The following is a 27,984-nucleotide window of genomic DNA, read 5'->3' on the forward strand; positions in this document are numbered from 1 at the left end:
TGGGGAAAAAGCTCAAATTGTAACTAAAACAGAACTAATGTCTGTCCATGGCCCCCCCTCTATGGGCCTGATAACCATAAAGTTAATTTGGGTTTCATGGGACACATTTGAAGACATACTGAAATATATCATGACAAGAATCGTTTTTCTCCCTAGCACCTTCTGTTCCGTACATTGGGTTTGTGTCTTGTTGTAGCCGATCCTCCAGAGAGCCTACGACTACAAGTATTGAATGAAGTATGGAGGATAGTTACAAAACTAAAAAATCCATCGGTATGTTTTAAGTTTCTTTTGCTTTTCATTTTGATTTATTCATAAGATAGTGATTGTAATATTAAATCACACATTTACTTCTTTTAATCTTATGTAGCCTTTTACTTTATCTTACATACATGAATTAATTCATATTTTTAGGAATTTATTTTGAATTATATTTGTGTGTATTTCAGTTCTGTGTGACATTATCCTTGCATAAGTATTTAAATTCACTGATTCCTACTGAATTCAAATGATAAGAAGTGCTTATATTGCATGCAGAAAAATTGACAATACAGCTGAAATAAAACCAGGAATGAACAGCATTGACAGAAAATGAGCATATTTATTCTATCAAGTCCAGTAGTCACAAAAATTTTGTATTGTGCACTAATGTGGTGGTATGAGGCTTTTTTCTTTACCCCTGTTATGAGTTTGAATTTTTCAGAAGAGAGTGAAATTTGCAACTTTGACAGAATTGTCAAATCCTTCTTAAAAGAGTTGTTGGGTTTGCAATGTGATTTTCCTGTGTGAGAAGGAAAATCATGATTACAAGTATCTCTGACAATGAAAAATTTTAAAATGAGAGAATCCAGGTGTGGAATTACTGTGTAACTTTTGGAATTACCATGAGTGCTTTCAGTTTCATTGGTCATATTGAAACTATTTCTTTCCTTGTAACAGTAACTGTTGCATGCTTCTTATACAATATAGACATTCATTAAATGCCACAAAATCAGTGACCTGGTGCTATCCCTTACTGCCTCAAATGAAGTCGCCAACTTTCTGTGTTTGATTTTAATAGGCTTTTTTAACAAGAATTATTAACTCAAGGAGCTATACAAGCTTGTCTAAAGCAGGCTTTTACAAACACCCATGCCCACAGTGGGACTCAAACTCACGACTTGTTGGTTGGAGAGCAGGTATGCTATTCACTTGATCAACCAGATCAGCTGGCTCATGTTTTAACACCTCATCTTTACGTCCACTAAATGTTGTCTTTTTTTATTTAATGATATATAAACTCTTGCTCTGGAGAATCTATTTTAATTAATATTATATTTGCTGATTATTCACTTTTAAATATATATGTTTTATTTAATAATTTATTATGTATTATTTACGAGGGTGGTCTGAAAAGTTCTTGGCCTCAACCATAGATGGCAACACTATCAACAAAATTGTTTTTTTTTTTCAAAGTTGGTGCATCTGTCATAAGTATCCATGTGAAGTTGCAAGTCATTCTATCAAGTAATTTGTTTTATAAAGCTGTCTGAAGAAAAAGTATTTTCTGTACCCCTTGAAATGGATAAATTTGAGTATTGTGTTGTTATAAAATTCTTTGTAAAAGAAGGTTTAAAACCAAAAGAAATTCATTCAAAGTTCATAAAAGTTTATGAGCATTCTTCTTTTTCGTTTTCAACAATTAAGAAATGGGCTACCGAGTTTAAACATGGCTGTACTAGCCTTGAAGATGATCCACATGAAGGACATCCAAAAAGTGTAACAACACCAAAAATCATTGATCAAGTGCACGATATGGTATTGGATGACACCAGCAAGTCAAAGTGCATGAAATTGCTGAGACTATAGGCATTTCAAAAGAATGTGTAGGATATATTTTGCATGAAGAATTGCAAATGAAAAGCATTGTACAAGATGGGTGCCACACTTACTCACAAAGATGAAAAATGCACGCGCTTGAAAATCTTTGAATAGTGCTTGGAGCGTTTTAACAAGAATAAAACTGATTTTGTGCATCGATTTATTACTATGGATGAGCAGCTGTCAAAACAGTGGACAGATGCCTGTTGTTCATCGCCAAAGAAGACAAAGTCGGTTCCATCATCAGGAAAGATCATGGCATCAGTGTTTTGGGATGCTAAAGGCAGTTTGTTTATTAATTATCTTGAAAAGGGTAAAACAATAACCGGAGAATATTATTCACATCTTTTAACCAGACTAGATGAAAAAATTCGTGAGAAAAGACCCATTTTGCAGAAGAAAAAAATCATCTTTCATCAGGACAATACACCTGCCCACAAAAATGTTGTCAATGGGAAAATTAAGGGATCTGCACTATGAATTGTTGGAACATACACCCTATTCCCCAGATTTGGCTCCCTCTGACTTCTATCTCTTCCCAAAACTAAAACTCTTCCTTGCTGGTCAACATTCTTCTTTGAATCAAGAGGAGATTACAGCTGTAGAGGGATATTTTGCAGATCTTAACTGAGAACCATAACAGGGACAGGATAATGGGGCTGGAGCATCACTGGAATAAATGTATTATTCTTACGGGAGATTATGTTGAAAAATAAAAATAATTTTGAAATTATAAATTTGGTTTTTTTCATTATTAGGCCTAGAACTTTTCAGACCACCCTTGTAATTATAGATATCCATTTAAAAAAATTTAATACTTCAACATTTAATTATAAAGCATTGATTAAGCTTTCTCCCTGCTTGGCTAAGACTTTAAATTCTAGCTTTACGAAGCTTATTTTGAATCATCATAGCAGTTTATTAATTTCATTTATGAACATGCATCAGTACATCAATATTTTAATCATCAGAATGAGGCATTTGTAGAGCTGACTTGTGAAAATGTTTCCTCTTGGAAACTCAATTTTTATATTCTCCCTGAAAAACAGATGGACCTGTGAGTGAATATGCAATTAACAGATAGTATATCAGACTAGTTTGTGAAAGCATGAACATGATCTATCATGGAACTGAATTGTTGAAAAACTTTTTTCACTTGGATTTAAATTAAATTAAACTTGACAAGAAATTAAACTTGTCAAGTTTTAATTGTCATAAATGAGACTTTATTGAGGTCTCATCAGTGTGTGTGCTAGAAGAGATACCAAATTTGAAGAAATGCAGAAGTCATATATTTTTACCGTATACAAGTAGTAACTTATTGGTAATAAATTAAATTAAACTTGACAAGAAAATTATATTCTATATAATTAAGGATACTAAGGCAATTAATGTGAAATCATTAGCCTCTTTATACAAGTAGCCTAGTTGTGAAAATACTTCACACACACACAAACTTTGCTTGCTGACACTTGGATAAAGGATTAAAGAAGAATACAATTTCTTGTTATTTTAATTGTTATTTATATTGTTGTATTCTCTATGACTATAATATTTAATATAGTAGTTTAAAAATGCAGTGATGGTGTGCTATATCACTATTTAAAACTAATATTAAAAAAAAAAAATGGACGAGCTAACTGGAAAAAGCTCCATACGCTGTAAGCTGCCCGTATTTTCATTTTTTTGGCTTATTATCACAGGGTATCTCAATGAAGTCCACAGACTTGCTGTGGATGGCCCACACTAACTATTATTCACACACCTATCATACCTTTCCTTAAAATCATATACTACTGACAGAGCACTAACAACTTCCTCTGGCAACCTATTTTGCTCATTCACCACTCCCTGAGAAAAAAAAAAAAGTAAAAATAATAAATAAATAAATAAAACCTAGTCCTTGTATATATACTAACCACACTCTAATAATTAGAGAGAGAGAATGAAAGGTCACCTCCAGGAGTAACCACTTGTTCTTTCTCTACTTATTCTTGAAAATTTTCTTCTGGATCAATCTTATGAAATTCCTTTAGTAACTCAAACTGTTTTCTACTTATCATACATATTTATCACACTATGCTACCTAAACTTTGTAATCTACAGGCCTCATAAGGAGCATTGTACAGTCACCATCTTGGTCACTTGCCTCTGATCCTCTTTACTACTTCCTTATCCCTGAAACTCAGGTGGTAAACCTGTCCATAGTCAAGATGTGGCTTTATAAAGAGAGAGATAACAACAACAACCTCTTTATCTCTCCTCAATGTATTTTTCAACTCGCAAGTAATCCTTTGTGCTATTTTGCCTGCTTTTACGATATGTCCTGTGAAATTCAATTCCTTGTCCACCAATACCTTCAAATTTCCAGCCTCATTAGTTTTCTGCAACCCAGCTGTATTAATATGATATACAGCTTATAATGTTTTCATAACAAATTAGAATCGTTTATATTTTCGTTCCTTATCTTATGCTTCACGACATTAAATTGACAGCCATTCCCTTGTCGCACGCTTTTAATCTATTTAAATTATCCTGATGATCTCCATATCACCTTTATTAATGATTGTCCTTTCTAGTTTTTCATCATTGGCAAGCAAGCAACTAACTATCCCCACCCATTTCCCAAGTGAACCCCAGTACAGAACCATGCAACATACCACTGGTCACTCACATTCTCCTCTGCTATGATGTCCATCAGACCTGAGAGTAGTGTGTCCTGTTATCTCAATTCCCTCTTAGGTGTCACCAGCTTCATATCCATCATTATTTCAGTTTATGTAACAGATTTCATTGTGGCATCCTTTTGAGGACCTTTGCATAATTCAGGAGTATCATAGTGTAGCCATTTGCTATATGCAATTAACTGTCACCGTATTATATCACTGTCACTGCAAAGTGTAGGGTTTTGAAATTTGGTAAGCAATGATGGGATGCAAAGTATACATTTGGTGGGGAAACTTTCAAGGAGGTAGAGGAAATGAGAGAGATCTGGGAGTGGTGGTGGTGGACAAGGACCTGAAATTCAGGAGCCACATTGCACAAGTTGTGAAGACATCACATCGAATGTCTTCACAACTTCATATAAGGCCTTGATCAGGCCTCATATTGATTATTGTATACAGATCTGATCTTCTCTGGACCCTTTCCTTTTGGAAAGGGTCCAGAGAAGATTTGCAAAGGTGGTCTCTGGAATGTGGAGTACGAGGACAGATTGAGAGAATGTAAATTGCAACACCTCATGAATAGGAGGAAGACAGTGGATATGATTGAGACATATAAGCTAGCCAGGTATTGTTATCAGGTTGACATGGAAGAGATTTTTCATAAAATGGGAGAGGGGGTAGAACAAGAGGCTATCACTAGAAACTGTATAAAGAAGGTGTAAGAAGATGAGTGAGGAGCAGGTTCTTTGCATGGAGAGTGGTCAGTGAGTGGAATGCTTTGTCTGAGTGTGTTGTGAATGTTGACACATTGAATCATTTTAAGGCACAATTGGATGAGCTTCGTGTGTGGATGTTAATAATAATTATTATTATAAAAAAGTGAGTAAATTACTAATATCTGCCACAAAACTATGCTACCTTCAGTAGATTAACATATTTCTAAACCAACATTCTTGAATTCTCTCTTTCAATAACATCTCCAGTATATACTACCAGCATTCCTGGAGTATTGATTGGACTGTTAATTGCTACTCCTATCTTTGAGTCTCATTAATGTAATGGAGCTGTCTTGTCCTCAGTACCTTTTCAGAGTTGAGACTTAAGTAAAACAGCCTGATCAGAAGTACTACCAGCTCCTTCCCACATTTAGGCCACTATCTGTGTAATGTACAGCCTCTCCCTGTCAAGTTAATCCCCCCCCCCACACACACACACCACTTTCCTGTTGTGTGGCCTGTTTCCACAAAAGAAGTTCTGGTGAAACTAGCAATTATTCCTGTTATAAAGAAGTACCTTCCTAGGTTAGAGGAAATGCCATCTAGACCACTAGCTGATAGATGACCTTCATCACCTGGTCAAACATCACCACCAGGCTTATTATAGGCCTGAAGTGGCATATGCCATTTTTGGTCTCCAGAGCAGAAATTCCAGTTTCTGTTTACCTCTCTTATCTTCATACAATGTGAGTGATACCCTTCAAGGTCATAGTTAAAACAGTGGTGCTAATGCCAGAAATTGTCAATAACAAGTCAAGAAGCTTTCCAATCAACTGGCACAATAATCCTACTGCCACTAGCTTCTGCCAGGTCATGGCCTGGAGAGGGAGTCCAAGTAATGGTATGCAGGAGGCAATGTCAACGCCACATTATGGCAAGAGACTGATTCTATCTCCTCTCACTGCACATCCCCACTCCATCCTTCCATCTAACCACAATGAAATAATGATGAACCTTATAAACAATAACAGTGATACTACAACAAAAAGGAATCTCTCTCATAAACTAATTCCAGTAAAAATACACAATGCAGCCAATCACTACATACAAACCATGCCAAAATCTCCTCATTAAAAACTTACTTTAACATCCACTTTACTAAAATCAGTGACATTAACACCAACATAAACGATGTCCACCATCCCTTACAGCAGGGGTCTTCAACCCATGGGCCACCTGTGGCCTGTGGAGCTCTTTGCTGTGGCCCGCCAGCCATTTTGAAAAAATAACTACTTATCATTAAAACGCGATTAAATAAAAAATAATTTCAATGAAGCCCTCGGGCCACTAAGCTATACTGCGGTATTTAGAATTGTAAGATACTTTCCAGATTCACAAGGAACGCTGTGCATTTGATAGTTTACATAAAATCCTATAAAAATAAATATTAAATAGACATGCTTCTTTAGCTATCTACCAGCACCAAGTGGTACTTAAGTACTAGTACTAATGTCGCAGGTGGATGGCTGAAGCAGTAGTTCGTTCGAGTGCACTGTCTAGTGCCTTCCAGATACATCTCGAAGGTTCTCGATACTTCGTTATTTTCATATAAATACAAGAGGATCTAATCTAGTCAGTCAGTCAGTTGTAAACAGTGTGATATTCGTGTATATCACACTGTGAATGTAGACACATTGAATCATTTTAAGGCACAATTGGATGAGCTTTGTGTGGATAATTTTTTGGGTTCACCTTCCATCACTATGGCGTCTACGAGTAAAAAGCGTAAATCGAGTGATTCTTGTCTGGATTTTAATGAAAAATGGATACTTTTCATTAAAATCCAATGATAAGCCAGTGGGTTTAATTTGTCGTGACTCAGTGTCAGTATCAAAACAGTACAATATTAATTGACACTATGAGACAAAGCATGCATCCAGTTTTGATCTCCTTCAAGGGTAGCTTCGTGGGGACAAAGTGAACTGTCTCCAAATTGGTTTAAAATGCCAGCAGGGTACGTTTAAAAGGCAGATGGAAGAGAGCAAAGCATGCATTAAAGTAAGTTATGTAATAGCTGAAAAAATTGCTAAAATATCAAAAGCCGCCTTGGACAGCAAGTTTGCGAAAGAGTGTGTCATCACTGCTGGGGAAATTCTGTACCCAAATAATAAGGAAGTGGTTAAAAAACTGAGCTTGTCTGGTGTAACCATAGCACAACGTGTCGAAAAACTTGCCAATGACATTGAAGGAACATTAAAAAAATGGTTGTCCTAATTTACGTCATATCACTTGCTTTAGATGAGAGCACAGATGTGAAGGATACAGCACAACTGGCTATCTTTGTCCGTGGCATTGATCAACAATTCAATGTGACAGAATAACTGCTAGCGCTCGTACCTATAAAAGGAACAACGAAACGCACTGTTATTCTTGAAGCTGCCAAGAAAATGCTCCAGCGTTTCGACCTCAGCTTAACTAACCTCGAGGGTGTGGTAACTGATTGTGCCCTTGCTATGGTGGGAAAGAACGAAGGATTTGTTGCACCGCTATGGAAAGAACCGGAACTAGAAGGGAAAGATTTCATCCATCACCACTGTTTAATCCACCAGGAGAATTTGTGCATGAAAACTATCAGCTCTGAGAATGTCACGAAAGTTATTGTAACTGTCGTCAACATTATTAGAGCAAAAGGATTGAATCATCATCAATTACAAGAGTTTTTGACCCAAGAGTGCGAAATGGATTATGGCGATGTGGTTTATTATAGTGATGTGCTTTCGTTGAGCAGAAGGAAGGTTCTTAAAAGAGTCTTTGATTTAAGGTGCAAAATACAGCAGTTCATGCAAACCAATTGGAATCTGATTGTGGAATTTAACGATCCGAAGTGTATGAGAGACTTTGCCTTTGTGACCGCCATCTCATTGCATATGAATGACCTAAATATGCGGCTACAGTCCAAAAATCAACTGGTTTGTTTGATCACATCGAAGCTTTTGTGGCCAAGCTGAAACATTTTGGAGGCACAACTCGCAAAAAAAGACAACTCATTTTCAGCTTCTAGCTGAGTCCAACTGTTTGTCAGTTGATGAATAAGTTACAAAATTAGCTGTGTTGCGAAGTGAATTCGAAGAGAGATTTATTTATTTTCATAACCAACAGTTCTTTAGATTTATTTTCAATGCCATTTAGTGTCAATGCTGCCGAAATGTCAGGCTCAGTACAAACGGAGCTGTTTGAACTCCAAAACAACCCTTCTTTGAAAGAAAAATTATTCAGTGTGCCCTTGCTTACATTTTACAAAGACTACATTTCAGAGGACACATTCCCTAATCTTCACTAGCATGCTTTGAAGATGTGCCCTTTGTTATGAAGCACATGCTTATGTGAGACCACTCTTCTCCAGAATGAAACATGTGAAGTCCAAGACAAGAACTCAGATTATGGACCAACATCTCGAGAATACTCTGCGCATAGTGACTTCCAACATTGATGCCAACATCGACAAGCTGGTCAATTGGATCAGCTTGTCAAATTGACATTGTAAAAAATGAATGTTTTCTTCATTAAATTATCTTTTTTCAAGTATCGATTGTATTTACTTTTCATGAACCCGATCCTACCTATGCTCTTAAAGCTGAGTTTGTTTATTTTTATAGGATTTTATGTAAAGTATCAAATGCGCAGCCTTCCATGTGAATCTGGAAAGCATCTTACAATTCTAAATACCGCAGTATAGCTTAGTGGCCTGCGGGCTTCATTGAAATTTTTAATGCGGGCCTGCACTGTCTGAAAGGTTGAAGACCCCTGCTGTACAGTCATCCAGATTAGATCTCTTACTAGACAGAAACTCAAATAGCATTTACATCCACAACTGGTCACCTTCAATGTCCAAATTTCACACTTCATAATTACTTTCACCACAAGAGGGGCACCTGTGCCTTTGTTAGATCGTATATTGTAAGTTAGAAAGTGGCTAATTTAGACCCCTCTGCTTTCAACTGCCTGTTGCTGAAGGTTTCCTTATTCCATCTAGGCTGACACTAAGCTGACCTAGTGTCACTCTTTTCCTCGAACTCCTGCCTTGATGACCAAGGGAAATCGCCTCCTACCATACCAGAATCTGAGCATTATGCCACCTGTAGCTTTTTGACAAAAAGTTATCAGAAAATTACTAAGTAAGTTTTTTTGGTCTCGATGGCACCTTTCCAGTTGTTCGCAAGCATTGTGCTACAGAGCTAATATCCATACTGTATCATCTCTGCAATCTGTTATACATGGCATGTGCTTATCCCAACATGTGGAAGTAATCACATACACAATCTATTCCAAAAAAAAGGTGATAGAAGTTTTCTGTTGTAGATAATCTTGATGCTTGGAATACCAATCAATTGCTATCACCTTGGTTTGTATGTTAAGATTTAAGTTAAGGATTAAATATTATTTTTAATTCTTTCCTAGTGCTGTTTTACTCCACTAAGCTTCTATCATGAACATCACTCATTCCTCTCCAAAATAATCGAGCAAGTCATCAATAGGCAACTTCCCCACTGCCTAGAGGCCCACAAGTTAATCAAACACCACCGGTATAGATTCTGCCATTCAAGATCCACAGCTGACATATTAGCTTATCATACACCATCGATATGCTATGAAAACGTTCGAAGAAACTCATGCTGTCAGTCTTGACATTTTCAGAGCTTTTGGCCATATCTATCATTGAGGCCTGCTAAACAAACTGTAATCCTTTGGTCTACTTGTCACCCTCTGTAAATGTGTTGCTAGCTTTCTCTCTTGGTGTTCACTGTGTCATGGTTGATAACTCCCTCTCTTCAAGCGTCACCACCAATGTAGGAGCAGCTCAGGGTTCTGGAATATCACCTATCCTCTTTTTCATGTACATAAACAAGCTATTTTCAGTCACCACTAATCCTATCTAAAGCTTTGCAAATGATACTCTCCATTCATCCTACTCATTTGACAAACCATGCAGTATGCAGATATCGTAAGCATCAAGATTGTCTACAACTAGTGCATTATTATATGTTAATCTACATATTATCCTTCAAGAGGGCAAGAACAATCTGGTCATGTTTAGTGCCACTAAAATACAGTTTTGTCTCTTCTCTCGCAAAAGAGATATCAGCTTATATTTCCTTTCCTTCAGTAATACACAGCTCACCAGACAACATGGTGATTTGTGTATGTAATCAAAAAGATTTGATTATAGTGTCAGAGGGAATTTCTATTCAAGGTTTAACTATTCTGCCTTCTGGTCAGTGATAGTGATCATGTGGTACTCACTTGGGAAGTGGGTAAGTTTATGAATGTTCCATTCCAAAAAGGTTATATGCTAAGCTATGGAGCAGACAATTATGAGGAGTATGCTGGGCATGGGAAGCATAAAAAAAAAAATCCTTAAATGATGCAATATCAGAATATGTTTCCAGAGTTCAAAGAAGAAGAAATATGGTAGGAGTGAAATGGATGTGTAATTTTATTAAGCAAGAGATTTGTAAGAAAAAGATGATGTGGAAGGAATACTGTGAGCATAAGGAATATATGCAGCAGGTCAGAAGAGTCACAACTGATACATAGAAAGCTGAGTCTGAGTACGAAAAGAAACTGGCTCTGCAAGCTAAAGAAAACTCCAAAGAATTCTATTGTTATGCTGCAAGGAAAAATGCATATAAAATAACAACTCTACTGAATGCAGATGACAGATACAGAAGAGATTATTCATCTAATGAGTGACAAAAGCTGTCAACTTTGTGTGTATGCAACATTGCACTCACTGTTGACTCTTCACTGGACAAAGAAATTCAGGTGCATGAGGAGGAGGTACTAGAGCTGTTGAGCTATTTAGGCATAGTTTAAAGTGAAGAGAACAAATTGAGCTATTTTGTCTATTGTCTATTTTGATTATCAAAATAGACAACTGAATTAGCAAAGCAGTTATGGTAGGCAACTGAATTTATTTGTGTGGAGTAAGAAAGGAATTGATCAATATACTGAAGTAGCTATATACAATACAGTGTTCAAACCAGTTTTAACTTGTGGATCTGAGAACTGAATTAGGAATAAAATAGTTGATCAAAGATCTGATCTGTACCACAGATATGAGAGTTCTGAAACAAAAATTATGGATGTGAACAGATAATGCTTTCATCATCATCATCAGTTTTCTAATGTGTACTCTCATGGGCTGATCAGGTTACTATGACAGCACTGCATGATTATGTTTACATTGCTGTATTTACTCGAATATAACTTGCACTTTTTTTCCTGAAATTAAAGCTATTAAGCCAAACTTGGCTAGCCTGGTTGGACGAGTGGTTAGCGTATCCATTCTCCAGCCAAAAGGCTGTGGGTTTGAATCCTGCCATGGGCATGGATGTTTGTGATTGTCTGTGAAAATACTAGTGGTGATGATGGGTGGTAGATGGCTTTGGTGTGGTGTAGATGATGATGATGATGGTAGTTGCGGTTTGTTGTAGTTGGTGGATTGAGTAGTGGAGACAGAGAGTTGTAGAGCAGATACCCTCACTCAATAAGTCTTTGGACTCCCTGGAGGTGTCACATAATAATAATAATAATAATAAATTGTGCTGTGAGATATATGCAGGGATTTTTCAGAAACTAAAGTTTTCAGGAGAAAACTGAAAATGGGTATGACTTACCAAGAATCTCCTATTCGCTATCACCACTTCTGGCTTCCAGAGCGGTTTCCTTGTGTGCTACATCAAACTCATCTACCTAAATAGTGTCATCTTCTTTCCCATTATTTCAAGCAAAAATTACCAGTAATTTACAATACTTGAGATTTGTAATGAAGAATCCTTCATGAATGACTAATGAGAAGTGTAAGCAGAGCATAAAACAGACAGCAATGGTAGGCCAGTAGAGATAGAGCAGCTATGAAGACATGCATATGATTGGTGTGGTATTAACAAAAGATCATGCGACCAACGACAAAGTCAAGCTGACAAATGTTAAGTTGAAATGCTAATTCTCTTCAACCAAATTCCATAATATTTGAAACTGCCATAACAACATTCACTATATATTTCTTAGTTTTAACGCGTTCATAACGAGGTGGTGTTTTTTCTGTTTATATTTCTGACGGAACTTCTCATTAGCGTTTGTGTACCACTTCCATGTCACTTGGGCAGGCTCAACTCACACAAAGTTTCAACCCTTCAGTTGAATTTCATTGCTGCTTGTTTGCATGCATTGAGCATAGTTTCTGTGGGAAATGACATGTGGTTCATTAGTTAGTGCCATTTTTATCCCATTTGTCTTTAATTGCACTATTTGTTGAGAAATATTTTACACAGACTGCAAATGTCTCTATACCTTATTCAGTGATACAATTAAACTACTTGACTTTCTTGCGTCTGCAGTATAGTGGCTGTTGGGTAGAGCGTGTTGTTTACTGCTGGGAGGGAGTTACTATCGCCTCAACATGAACGTGGTTAAACTTTTTTTTCATGTGCAAGGTATTATTATTTGTTATTATTATTAGGTATATGCAAAACTTTTTAATTTTTTTTTTTTTCATAAAGTAAAATCAGGGGTGTAAGTTATATTTGAGTAAATACAGTATTATTTCAGAGGTTCTGAAATACTAAAGAGAGAAGTAGAAACAGCAATTAAGGAATTAAAAAGTGGAAAGATGGAAGGAGTGGATGGAATACCTAGTGAAATCCTAAAACAACTGGAGGACAAAGGTATAACTGAAACATGGAAGCTCTGCAACCTCATTTACAAAACAGGAGAATGGCCTAAAGATTTCACAGAGAGTATTTTATACCAATTGAAAAGAAAAGCAATCCTACTAAACACAGTGACTACAGAACTATAAGCATATTCTCACATGCCTCTAAAGTACTGATAAGAATATTAAATCGATGATTGTATATCGATAATAGAGTGGAGTATTTTCTGGGGGATGATCAATTTGGAATTAGAAAAGACGGAGGAACGAGAGATGCAATCGGAATAATGAGGACCATATGCAAAAGGAATATAGAAGTAAATAAAGAAGTTTATATATGTTTCATCGACCTTGACACGGTGAAATGGAAAAATCCGAGGGAAGTGTTGCACAAAATAGGTTTAGATTGGAGAGGTTTAGACTAATGAGACCTCAATAAAGGTCGAAACCGGTATGGGTAGTGACCTTCCACCATAATGTATAACATCATACATCTCCTCTGGGCTGGCAGACCATGCCTTACATACCAACCATAGAATTCGTTGGAAGAAAACAAAAATAATACACCGCAGCAAGTTTAAATACGAGAGATTATTCAAGGAATCTTCAGCAGCTCTAAAAAACGTTCCTGACCTCAACAAATTTGGGTGCATGAAACTACCCCAAATTTGGGAGACTTACATTTTGAGAACTTCAGCCCAACTGCCAAGTCAACTAAATTAGCCCACTAGAGGGCACCATTAGGACTTCAGGAACGATATTAGTTTCTTGCTTTCTTCCTCATTTGCTTTTGTTAGTGCCTGCGTGCACATACCATATCTTTATGTTCCTGAAGATGGCAACGTGATGTTGCCGAAATATAGAAGTTATTTATTAAAGTTACCTTTAATTAACATACTTTATATGCGTTGTTAATTCTGTAAACTAATTATCAGTTATGTATGACCAACGTATAAGCCTTGCTACTAGAATTTTGATCATCCACGGAGATTCCATCGCAAGAAAGGCCCGTCAATATGGCAAAATGAGGTTGAAGATATCCAGACAACTAAATCGTCTGATGTTCCTAAAACGCTGCCGAGATAACAAGGTAATCCCTAATTGTGTCAAATTGAAGCACCGTTTTACTTCACAGAAAGCTCTGCGCATTTATAATCGCACTAGCTTCGCCCTGTTAAGAGAACAAATTACTACGACACGCGTTCTCCTTGCCGACATAAACAAAACCGTACAGGCGCTAGAGGAAGAGCTTTCGAATACACTAGGCCATGATCTTTGGACGATACTTTATGACGTCTCATGCGCATCGGCAAGAAAAGAGTTCAAAAAAATACGAAGTTGGCACTTGAAAAAATACGAAACCTGACAAAGAATTCTACTTCCTTACCACAGCTGCCACTCAACACAGTAGTCAACCTCTCGTCTGTAGTTTTAAAGCCTGAGGCACTCACTGCACTTGCACGTGGTCACAAGTTCGCCCTAGCTCCTAAAAGAATACCTGCCGAAGATATCATGATCCAAATAGAACGTGGGATTCGCAACCTGCCTAACCATATCGCCAACAACGTCAGACTGGATGTAGTCGGTGTTCTCACGAAAGCCAAACCTCCAAAAACCAACCTATCCAAAGACGAATATGCAGCCCTACAAGAAATGAAGAATAACAAAAAAAATAGTAATCACCAAAGTGGATAAGGGAAACGCCACTGTGATGCTAAATCAAAAGGACTACAAAGGTAAGCTTAATGCTTTAGTACTAGACCGTACTACTTACCTCCCTATTGAATATAATCCTACCAGCTCTCAGATTAGAACTCTCCACAGACTCCTTAAGAAAGTCACTTCCTGGCCTGTGGAAGTCACTAACAAACTAAAACCTTATAACTCTAGACCCCCCCCGCCCCAATTATATGGACTCCCAAAAATACATAAACAAAATGTGCCATTACGTCACATAGTGGATGGCATTGATTCTCCCACATATAAATTAGCCAAACATTTAGCCAAAACGCTCACACACAATACTGGCAACACACCATCACACATAAAAAACTCGGCCCACTTTAAAGCCAGTGTAGAAAACCTCTCACTCCAACACACTGACATAATGGTCAGTTTTGACATCTCCTCCCTATTCACTAATGTCCCACTCAAAGAAATAGAGCTCATCCAAGCCAAGTTTCCTCCCGATATCTCAGCCCTATTTCAGTTCACAATGAACTCAGGCTATTTCACTTCGCAAGGAAAGTTCTACAAACAGATAGAGGGGACAGCCATGGGTTCACCACTTTCCCCACCCTTGGCCAATTTCTTTATGGAGACCTTTGAAGAGAAAGCCTTAAACTCCGCCCCACAAAAACCCACTATTTGGCTTCGTTACGTGGATGATGTGTTCGCTATTTGGCCACATGACTCAGACTCACTCCACTCCTTCCTAACACACTTAAACAACCAACACCCCAGAGTCCAGTTCACCTTAGAAAAAGAGGAAAACAACACCCTCCCCTTCCTAGACACTTTAATCACCTGCCAGCTTGATGGATCTTTGGTTTTCTCTGTTTACAGAAAACCCACCCATACTGGCAGATACATTCACCAGCAATCCCCCTCACACACACACACAACAATATGGGGTTATAAAAACACTATAAGAGGGCAAAATTAATCTGCTCAGATGACAAGGCACTAACTACTGAACTAAACCACATCCACAACACTTTCTTAGCCAATGGCTATAACCTCAAAAAAATCCAAAAAATACTCAAACCAGTAAACCACAACCCCCCTCCTCCCCTCCACAATAAAGATTACACCAAATCTATCACCATCCCGTACATCCAGGGCACCTCTGAGAAAATAACCAATATCCTCAGAAAATATGACCTTACTTCCTGTTACAGACCATATAAAAAGTTGGCATCCCTTATCCGCTCTACCAAAGACCAACCACTTCCCCTAGACCTACCTGGGGTATACCAGGTCCCTTGCAGCTGCAAATTGTCCTACTTTGGCCAAACAGGCAGAACAACAAATATCAGGATTTCAGAACATAAAGACTACATCTGGTTTCACCAGTATAGCCACTCTGGGCTGGCAGACCATGCCTTAGATACCAACCATAGAATTCGTTGGAAGAAAACAAAAATAATTCACCGCAGCAAGTTTAAATACGAGAGATTATTCAAGTAATCTTCAGCAGCTCTAAAAAACGTTCCTAACCTCAACAAATTTGGGTGCATGAAACTACCCCAAATTTGGGAGACTTACATTTTGAGAACTTCAGCCCAACTGCCAAGTCAACTAAATTAGCCCACCAGAGGGCACCATTAGGACTTTAGGAACAATATTAGTTTCTTGCTTTCTTCCTCATTTGCTTTTGTTAGTGCCTGCGTGCACATACCATATCTTTATGTTCCTGAAGATGGCAATGTGCCATTGCCGAAATATAGAAGTTATTTATTAAAGTTACCTTTAATTAATATACTTCATATGCGTTGTTAATTCCGTAAACTAATTACCAGTTTTGCCATAGTATGGTAGAGCAAGGTGGTTTCATTTCCCTTGTATGGTGGCATATATATCTACCCCTACCAGCTGTATGGCTGAGGGAATAGAATAGAATCATTGATATACAAATTAAAGAGTAGTGGTCCTAGTATAGAATACTGAGGTACTCCACTAGTCACTCTCATTCTCCTAGATTCCACTTCACTGTATTCTACTCTGATGTCTGCCTGTCAACCATCCACCTATCTATCCTACTAGTTCAACTTTGACATTGTTTCTCTATTTACCAACATTCTGTTATCTGACACTATTAGTTTACTATATGGTGATTTTCCTCCTGATGTGAAGATTTTTGAATTTGTTATACAATCAGTATATTTCAGCTGGAAAAACAAGATCTATAGACAGGTTGAAGGCACTGCCATGGGTAGCCTTCTGTCTTCACCTTTGGCAAACTATTTTTTGAACCATCTGGAAGATACCTTGTTCTCATCCATTCATCGCCAGCTGTCTCTCCGGTTTCGTTATGATGTTTTTGTTGTTTGGCCTCATTCTGAGAATGAAGTTACCACTTTCCTACATCAGATCAATAGCCTTTGCCCATGCATTCAATTCACCATGAAAAAAGAAAGTGCTGGTAGTTTATCATTCTTGGACATCCTTCTTACTCACACAGCCTCTGGTTCTTTCTCAACCACTGTTTATCGAAAACCTACCTTTACTGGCAGATACATTCATCAAAAGCCTACTCATCACACCTCTCAAAAAATTGGTGATATCAAGTCTTTAATTAATAGAGCATATAATGTGTGCTGTTCTTCCTCAAGCTTACAACAAGAACTTCACAGTATCAAAACTTTAATGGAATTGAATGGTTACAATCCTCATCAAATCCAGCAGATAAATGACTCCTATGTTCTAAGGATTATCTAAGGTTCTAACAATATCTAAGGATTCTTCAACAGACTGCAGGGTTCCAATCCCTTATATTTCTGGTATATCTGAACCTATTAGTAGAAATTTGTACAATTTTCATAACCTTTTTCCTACATATTTTACTATCAACAAAATTTCTCATCTCTTATCATTTATAAAAGGTAAGCTGTCACCTCTATCTTTAGCTCTTGCTTACCAGATTCCTTGTGAATGTAATTTGACATACTTTAGACCCCAAACCGTGGACTGCAGGCCCCCTCTTGGGGGCCGTAGGTTTTGTTGAGGGGGGGGGGCGTGAAATAATGAAAAGAAATTTACAATGTTTTAAGACTAAGTAAATATTTTTTTATCTCAAAAGAAACTTATTTAATTGTTATTATTTATTATTTCTTTTTTGTTATTTTTTATATTTTAATGGAAAAATTCATACATTGGTGTTGGTTCATAAATTTTGCTTCCTGCGTATTTCGGCGCTTAATGAATATTAGTAAATATATGCTTATTCATATAAGTTTAATTTCAAAGGTATTGATAAGAAGCACAAAAAAAAGTTTACAAATGCTAAATCTTGCACTCATTTAAAACGGCCAAGTTTCTCGTGCTTTAAATGAATGTTTCATTGCTACACACAATAAATATTATAATAATATATGTCTGTATTAGGATTTTTTTTTTTTGAAGGGAGCCCTGACATCCATAAGTTTGGGAAGTACTGCTTTAGACAGACAGGCCGTTCTGTGGAAAAAAGAATTAATGAATATCGGTACTACATTGCATATGTGAAACCTCAAAAGTCTGGTCTGGCCCGGCATAGTATTGATATTAAACACAGTATCCAGTGGAATGCAGCTCAACTTCTCCATAGAAGTAGTTTTAAATATGAATGCCCTGTCAAAGGAAGTTGTGAACCTTTGTTAAATTGGCCTGACCCGAATCAGAACAAGTCTCTCTCTCTCTCCCAAAAGTTTGGGAGAGTCTTGTTTTGTGTAAACATCAAAAATACTTTTAATATTAATTTCTAGTTCATGGCAACCATTTTTAATTGGTAAACTGATTGTTGTATGTACCTGTTCTTCTTTGATTTGCTGGTTTCTACACACTGATGATGTACTGTTATTTTTGGTATAAAATATTTGTACTTTCATTAAAGTTTATTACTGTGGTTATCATGTAATTTGTTGTTTACTGTTTTGCCACAGGTAATGATTATATACTTCTAGTTTAGTGTTTTGGCTAATTTCTCTCTTATTTCATTTCAATTTATTCAGCTAGTTGCCCACCATATCAGCTTTGCTTAGTCTGTTGTCTATTTCCAAATTTAATTTGCCATCTTCACAAAAAACTGTCCCAAAGACAGCTGAAATATTTTACTTGTTCAATAGGTTCTCCTTTGAGGATGCAGCCGAAGATTTCCATGTTCCTACAAAGTTTCAGAGTTTTGGTCTTTTTATTGTTGATTCATACCAAATTTGTTACAGCTGTTATTCAATTTAGTTAGAGAATAGTGGAAGCTCGAACTAGATGTGTTTAGGAGTACAGCATCATCTGCATAAAGCAGATAGCTATTTGATATCACCGATTCTAATATAAGATTTAATGCCACTTTTTTCCCTTCATAATATGATCCATATAGATTATATGCATCTTTATTTTATATATATATATATATATATATATATATATGAAGACCTCTGTTCTAGAGGACCAAGGAAGATGGAATAAAGGGGTAAGAGGAAAAGTTGGTTCAGTGGGTTTGCAGTTGTACTGAAAAAGGACATTGGGCAGCTGTTGTTCTTGTTTAACAGGCCCAACAGCAAAAGGAGGAATAATGTTTGCCAAGTGGCCAGAGAAGTCATGTTGGAGGTTTAATGGAATATTATCAGCACTGAGAAAGGATTAAAACTAATTTCAATGTTTCCAATATTTCGTCTTAGTCACAGAGACATCTTCAGGGATTACAAATAACTTTTTGTAACAACACACAAATACAATACAATGATAAGTAAAACAAGTGAGTAAAACTAAATTCCTATCTAAGTGGTGTGCCCTCTGTGGGCATTTGCAGGTGGCCTAGGATGTAAAGAGGGATCTCTGATAATTAATGTTTCCCAAATTTCGTGAAGTTTTATGCAACCGTATTTGTTTAAATTAGGTTGATTCCAGGCACAGATTCAAAAAACAATCTTTCTTTTTTAAATTTACTATGGTGGAGCATGGTGGTTTTTACCAGGAGATCCTATGGGTTGTATTCAAAACATGGTCTGCAAGGCTAGATTGTATGACTTGTGTTCTTCTAACTGGATGGTTGCTGATCTACCTGTCTGTCCGAAGTAAGCCAGCTTACAGGAACAAGGTACTCTATATACTCCAGGCACTGAGAGAGGAGGCAGCTGATCTTTGGTGGACCAGATAAGGGTAGTAAGTTTACGGTGGGGCTTAAACGCTGTATGGAGGTTGTACTTTTTTTTAACGACCTGGTTATTTTTTCTCTGTGCCATGGATGTAATGTATGGTGATGGATTTCTGAAGTCCTTCTGAAGAGATTGGGTAATGGGGAAGGAATTGATTTTTTTTTTTTTTTTTTTTTAAATTCTGTAATCACTGTAACCATTGGAAAGGAAGGTGTTGTGTATGTGTTTGAGTTCGGTTGAAAGGGCGGTTTCACTGCAACAAAGATTGTGAGCTGTATTAGTTTGAGTTTTAATAATGCCATATTGTTAAGCAGGATGGGAGCGGGAAAGTTTGTGAATGTATCTGCCTGTATGAATAGGTTTTCTATATATAGAAAAAGAAAGGTTACCATTAGGAAGCCGTGTTACTAAGGTGTCTAGGAAGGGTAAACTATTATTATTTTCCTTTTCCATCTTAAACTGGATTCTTGGATGTAGGCTATTGAGGGACTGAGGAAGGGGTGTAATGTTTCTGGGCCATGAGGCCAAATAGAGAACACATCATCTACATATCTTAGCCAGATAGAAGATTTTAGAGGGGAAGAGTCTTATGGCTTGTTTTTCAAAATTTTCCATGTAAAAATTGGCTCTTTTCCTTTGCCATCAATTTTCTGGTTATTTTTCTTGGAAGAACAAAATCTACAAACAGATAGAGGGAACTGCTATGGATCCCCCCCTCCATAGAGCGTTTAAGCCCCACCATAAACTTACTACCCTTATCTGTTCCACCAAAGATCTGCTCCCTCCTCTCTCAATGCCTGGAGTATATAGACTACCTTTTTCCTGTAAGCTGGCTTACTTTGGACAGACAGGCAGATCTGCAACCATCCGGTTAGACGAACACAAGTCATACATCTGCGATTATGGTTAATCTGGCCTTGCAGACCATGTTTTGGATACAACCCACAGCATCTCCACCATGCACCACCATAGTAAATTCAAAAAAGAAAGATTGTTTTTTGAATCTGCTCCTGGAATCAACCTAATTTAAACAAATACAGTTGCATAAAACTTCACGAAATTTGGGAAACATTAATTATCAGAGATCTCTCTTTACATCCTAGGCCACCGGCAAACACCCTTAGAGGATGCACCACTTCAAATGTGTGAATAGTATTCTAAGGATCAGTGGATTTGGGATTGATATAGAATTAGTAGCTGGGTGGGTGTGCCAAACACGATCGAAAGCCCTGGAAATGTCAAGAGTGACTCTGCAAAATTCTCTGAACCTTTTCATGGCACCAGTGGATTTGGGATTGATATAGAATTAGTAGCTGGGTGGGTGTGCCAAACACGATCGAAAGCCCTGGAAATGTCAAGAGTGACTCTGCAAAATTCTCTGAACCTTTTCATGGCACATGTCTAGTGGTAGATGATGTAAGCTAAGAGATCAGCAGTGGATCTCAATTGGCAGAATCCATACTGTTGGTTGCCGATTAACTGGTCAGCTCCTGGGTAATGAAGAAGTTGACTATTGATAACTTTCTCCATTATTTTGGAGAGGAGTTGAGGTGTTGGCAATTGGTTAGTAGTTGAAAAAGGGAGGCTTTTCTCTCCCTTTTTTGGAATGAGTTGGATATATGCTTGCTTCCATGAGATGGGTTAGGTGCCAGCTGAGTTTACAAGATTGAAGAGACAATAGAGAACAGATGTTAGCTCCAGAGCACAATGTTTGAGTACGATAAGAGAGAGAGATGCAATCAGTACCAGACAACTTTGTAATGATCAGGTTGTCTATATTCTTCTTGTGTCTTTTTGCTGAAAGACCACCACAGGAGGCATATGGTGCTTGGTTTCTGGCATGGCTGCTATTGGTCTTTAAGAAGTTGGATTTGCTGATAGTTGTTTTACATTCATTGCATGCTTCTGCATATATTAGTATGAAGCTGGGTTCCTTTATGCAAGCCACCTATGGCAAGCTGAGTTTTTTTTTACCTTCAACCTGCTTTCATACATCATCTGTTGAACCATGGCTTGGAAAGTGGACAGGAATTTTGGATGGAATGAGGAATGAATGGCTTCATGCCAGTGTGGATGATTTCTATAACTCACTTAGTGCAGGTATCTGATTCAGAACTGTGGAAGCAATAGTCATGCCATGGAAAGGAATAGTAATATTTCCGAAGGTCATCTCACTTGGTACGTCTATAGTTCTGAAGTACACAGGGTTGGGTGCGGTCAGAGGACAGGCATTCTGTGAGACTGAAAACTTGCACAAGATTGTGTTTTGAATTGCCGAGAGGAGAGTTAGCCTCTACTGTGTGTCTGGAAGGAGAGCTAGTTAAAAAAAAAAAAAGATCAAGGGAAGTGGCAGTTTGGGTATATAGGTGAAGGAGCTATTTTAGATCATTGCTTATAGCAAAAACTTCCACGTCATTTCTATGTTGATCAGTAGTGTTGGAGAAGGGGAGCTAGTTGGAGTTGTAGACATTTTGGTTACCTAGGAAAATGACTTCGCTGTTTGAATAGCTGGATTCAAGATGATTAAGCATCATAGAGAGGAAAGTGAAGAGGTTTCGGTGGTTTTCTGATTTTGGAGACTAGTAAATGTAGTCTTAGCAAATGACCGCTGTTAAGTGAACAAGGAAATTTTCAACCATAGGAGATCAAAAGTAGGGAATTCTAAATTTGGCATTCTCCAGCAGGCAGTGTCAGAACACACAAAGGCACAAGTGCCACCTTTCTGGCAAAATGAATTATGAAGAATTCATTTTAAAATTTATGGACTTGACAACCGTGTTAAAAAACTTTTTTATTATCCCGACGTTTCGATCTTCACATCAAGATCATCATCTGCAGCATACATCAATATACAAAACAAGCTGAGTTACATTATTAACTGTAAGCCAAAGAAACGATGATTTGATCACATGTTACTCTACTGGCATGACCTCTAGTGGAAAAAAAAAAATTACATCAAGCTAAATTCTATTCACGATGACAGGAGTAAACATTCTTTCAGATGGTTTTCCTTCAGAAACAATGATATTCTATTTTTTATATTACAAATCTTATTTTTGCTTTTAAGATACTGGATTTTCTACAGTCCTGTTTATAGTTGTTCTTAGTGAGGAACGTTCCGTGGGTTGAATATATACCTTCCATATGTTTGGGATTTTTAGACCTTATTGTTCAGATTGGGGTGGTCGATAATAATCTCACATGCTTCCTTAAATTTCCATTCATACCATGTTTTAGTGCGATGTAGACAGCTAGTGCTTTTTCAGTCAATTCTGTGTAAGGTATTCAGAACATTATCAGAAAGGCCAGCTTCACCATAATTATTATATTTAATGTGTCGTTTATGTTCTTTTTGTCTGATAGGAATTATGCATCCTGTTTCTCCTATATATGGTATGTTGCAGGTACAATAAATCCGGTATACTCCAGGGTGGGCTAGTGGAGGGAATGGGTCTTCGGATGAGTTGAGTAAGGTTTTTAATTTTGCAGGAGGTTTAAAAGTGGCTTTGAGGTTGTATTTTTGTAGTACTCTGTTTATTTTGTCTGATGTTCCTTTAATGTAGGGAATGGTTATAGTTTTATTGTAGTCTGGTTTATCGTTGTTTTTTTATTAAGGTCTTGTAGAGAATTTTGTTGATAGTGTTTTGGCTGTAACCATTTTTTAGAAAAGTATTACTGATAACTTTAAATTCGTCTTTCAGTGCATGTTCATTGGAGAAGATCTTCAAAGCCCTGTTTTTTAGAGTATTAACGACACCTAATTTTTGTGTTGTGTGGTGGTAGGAGTTTATGTGTATATATTGCCCCGTGTGTGTTGGTTTTTGGTAAACAGTGAAGGAAAGATTGCCAGAGGGAAGACGTGTGACAAGTGTATCCAGAAACGGAAGTATGTTGTGTTTTTCTAAAGTAAAGTCCATAAATTTTAAAATGAATGCTGATCACCGTGTAACTCTAAAAGAAAGAATTACGAAGAATATTAAAGGGATAAAAATCCTATGTTGTTATATAGCCAGTAAGTGAAACTCAAGATCGAGAACTACGATCAATGAGTTTCAATGCCGAAAAACTTTCGGCATTGAAACTCATAGATCGTAGTTCTCGATCTTGAGTTTCACTTACTGGCTATATAACAACATAGGATTTTTATCCCTTTAATATCTATTAAGTTGCCAGAAAACTAGCCATTTGGCTTTTCATTTTAATTACAAATTCTGAAGAATATAATTTGGGCACTGAAATTGAACTGTGGTTGATATAGCTGCAGTTGGGGTTTCTGTTAAGAGGAGGACTGGTTTGGATGTCTGTAAGTGGTGATGAACATCGTTTTTGCTGGAATTTATGCTTCAGATGTTTGTGAAATGGATGTAGAAATTATTTTTTTTGATAGAGATCCTGCTATATTTGAAGTGTTGTGTTTGGTTTGATTTTTTTGGATGGATTGATTGCCCAGAGAGATTTATTTTGATCACAGTGTTTGTCTGTTTCATTTTTGGTTTGTTGTTAAATGAAAGGCAACAGTGGGTACAAGCAGAGAGCAACCAGTCTCCTTGCCATTCCATGGCCTTGACAGTGCTTTTCGCACACTAGTTGGACTCCTCACCTGCAGAGCATGTGGCAGTGGGATTATGTGCCAGTTGACCTGGAAGCCTCATGACATGTTACTGACCAGTTCTGGTTTGTATACTATCTGGTGGTCAGCCTGCCATATCACTGTTTTAACTGATGTACCCTTGAAATGGAGGAGGGTCTGGGTCTCTATGTTAGCCATGCCCTTGAAGGGTATCACTCACATTGCATGAAGAAGAGTGGAAGGGATGAAGGCCCAAACCCCCTATTCTGAAGGCCAAACGTAGCCTTTTCCATTTCAGGTCCCCAATAATCAGGGTATTGGTGTTTCACCAGGCAAAACAGAATGCTGGCTGATGCACCAAAGCACCTTTTCTGGAAACAGGTTACACCACAGGAAGGCAGGGTTCACTTGACAGGGAGTAACTGTATATTGTATATTTCACATCCCTTCCCATTAGTGTGCAAAAGTAACTTGGGTACGTAGGATCTTACCTGATTTTAAAACAAATCATCTTCTTGTATTTCCTTCATTGCTGATGTACATCTTAAATATAGACTATGTATTGCTCTGTATATTGTTCCATTTTCCCTATATAATTGTACTGTTTTGGAAAGCTTTTCTCTTGGCACTTTGTCACATGCCTTTTCCAGATCAACAACATTTAAGTACAGATCTTGGTTCTTTTATAGATACCTGTGCTATGAGTGGTTCCTTTAATTCACATGAAAAACACAAAGAAATTTTATTACTTATTTCCTTGTGTTTTTCATGTGAATTAAAGAAACATATCCTTGTTGTATTCCCATGATTTCTCAACTATTTGTCATTAATTGAAAATCTTATCTTGGCAACCTCTGTTGGGCCTGAACCCAGTTTGTTCTTCTTCTTCTTCAAGTTTCTCTTCAACAATTTTTCCTAGCCTCTTTTCAGTATTCTTGCATAAATCTTACCAGGAACACTCAGTAGGGAAATACTTCTGTAATTCTCATTTAGTTTTATTCCTTTTTTAATAGATGGGAACTATGAGCTCTACTCCAATCTTCTGGAATTCAACCTTCTGGCCATGTTCTCTAAATTATGCAGTATAGCCACTGCAAACTTTTATACTTTCATATTTGAGCATGTCTGGTCGTCATCTATTCCAAATGCCTTTCCACGTTTCAAGTTTTGATAGCTTTTTCTATTGATGTACTTCAGCTTGCATTCCTCTTGAAAAATTTCTACTACTGTTCTGTCGCTGCTTATTTTGTTTAACAGCCTTTCAAATTAATTATTCCAGACATCTCCCATTCATGTGTCATCTCTTATCCAGGAGGTTGGCTACCATATTGTTACTCATAGTTGACTATGGGTGTAATGACATGTGGTGAGAACCCTATCTCTTCCACATATTGTCATAAGTATGCATGGCTGTAAATCTGTGTGTTCATGGGGCCAGTTAGCCTGTTCTGAGGGATGAGAAACCTGAGTTTTCGGGTTAAAGAGTTGAAAGAGAAGAGATAAAGTTTCTTCATGTTCCAGACATCTAGGATATCCTTATTTTCAGTTTTCGTGTCATCTTTGATTCCTTTTACAGTATTCTTTCTTCCATTTCTAATCTTTTTCACTAAACCCCAGAACATTTTGCCATCTTCTTGATGTTTTTCTTCTCTATTTTATACCAAAGTCTTCCCAGGACTTTTGTTTAGCAACTTTTACACATGTTTAGCTCTCTACTATTTTTCTCTATATTCTTTTAGGACATCTACATCAGTGATGCTCTTATTGCTTGTGTCTTCCCTTCACATGAACATGTGTATATCTTTATGTTGGAACATAGTGTTAGTAATGAGCCTTTCCATTTTCTTCAAATTTTTCTCTGTTGTTTAGATCTCCAACAAGTGCCTCTTTTTCCATTTTCTTTATATCAGCTGCTCTAATGACTTGAAAAATTCTTCCACTTCACCCTTAGGAGAACCTTCTTTGGAACCATAGGCACAAATAAGTTTCATTGTCCATTTCCCCATTTTGAAGATTTCCCACAACATGATCTTACTTGAAATTGCCTTCCAGTCAAGAAGTATATCTTCATTATTCAAATTAAGGGGATATTAAATCCCACATTGTTTTAAAACCGAATAAGAAACTCAAAGATTGGAATCAGAGAGTTTCATGCCGAATATAGTAAACTATAAAAGTATCGGCAGTTACTAGCGTGAGCTAATGCAAGTAGTCCTAGTACGTAGTACAATCTCAGGCAACTAGTTGCAAAGGTGGAGAAAGTTCTGATCGCTAATCTTGGTATTTTCCATAATGTAAAAACACATTTCCTAGGAAATGTATACTGTTATTACATTATGGTGGGAGGTCACTACCCAGACCGGTTTCAGCCTTTTTTGAGGCTTCATCAGTGAGTAGCTAGACCAAATAGATACCAAAGGGTATAGCAAAAAGAACTTATATACTCTGCTATATGAGTTGTCAAACAGGTTCAACCATTAAGTTACTTAAATATAACATTATTTTATTTTATTTTATTTTATATTATTTTATTTTAGTTTATAGCGATATAAACATTATTCAAATTAAGGGGATATTAAATCCCACATTGTTTTAAAACTGAATAAGAAACTCAAAGATTGGAATCAGAGAGTTTCATGCTGAATATAGTAAACTATAAAAATATCGGCGGTTACTAGCATGAGCTAATGCAAGTAGTCCTAGTACATAGTACATTTGGCATGAAACTCTCTGATTTCAATCTTTGAGTTTCTTATTCGGTTTTAAAACAATGTGGGATTTAATATCCCCTTAATTTGAATAATGTTTATATCGCCGAAATGAAGCCTATTGGCTCTTTATATTTAAGTATATCTTCATGTTTGGTGTAGAATGATATCACTACTCCCTCCTTTCCTTGATCATTGCAGTAAAATGTCCTTATAAGAATGCCTCCAATTATGAACAAATCATTTTACGAACTTTTCCATTGAAAAATAATTGTACTGATTGGTGAACATTGTTTGTTTTTCGAACACACTGATGCTCATGTGAGCAGGCATTATCTCCACAGTTGTCGATCGGTTTGCATCAATGCATTTGGTTCTGTTCAAGTGCTGTGAATCCACTCTTTAGTGTGTATCGTAATTTTGATAAATTTACTCTAATTCCAAGTGTTTATTTTTAGTTGTGTTGTGGTGTTTATTTAATAATTAGTTAATATGGCTCCTAAAAAGCGCAGTGATGAAAATAAACAGAAAAAGAGAGCACACCCAGACCAACTATTGAACTCAAAAAAGAACTTATAGCTAAATGGAACTCGTATTTCTGAACTGTCTGAAGATTATAACATGGCAAATTTGACAATCCATACTATTATTAAAAATAGAGATGCAATTAAAATGTCTGATGTTGCGGAAGGAGTGAAAACTTTGTATCCTAAAAGATCTCAAGCTGTTGAGGAAATGGAGAAACTTTTGTTAGAGTGAATTAATGATAAACAAATGGCAGGTGGCAGTATTTCGAAGACAATAATTTGCGAAAAAGCTAAGCCGACAGTGATGATTTAAAAGCTAGTAGGGGATGGTTTCAGCATTTTAAAAAGAGAACTGGGATCCATAGTATA

The 27,984-nt window shown here is 37.0% G+C and overlaps 1 protein-coding gene across 3 annotated transcripts in view; it reads left to right on the forward strand.

Annotated features, from left to right (window-relative positions):
- The window catches only part of LOC150097100 (VPS35 endosomal protein-sorting factor-like), a 386,078-nt gene that overhangs the window by 169,334 nt on the left and 188,760 nt on the right, over positions 1-27,984 (forward strand). For all 3 annotated transcript variants that reach the window (XM_090406834.1, XM_090406831.1, XM_090406832.1), the window contains one exon: positions 157-273. In XM_090406834.1, the coding sequence (XP_090262960.1) occupies positions 157-273 (117 nt within the window). The remainder of the gene's footprint in view (positions 1-156; positions 274-27,984) is intronic.

The sequence above is a fragment of the Typopeltis vanoorti genome, chromosome 17 (assembly GCF_054136105.1).
Source record: "Typopeltis vanoorti isolate ZY-2024b chromosome 17, IOZ_Tvanoo_1.0, whole genome shotgun sequence".
Taxonomy (NCBI): Eukaryota; Metazoa; Arthropoda; class Arachnida; order Uropygi; family Thelyphonidae; genus Typopeltis; species Typopeltis vanoorti.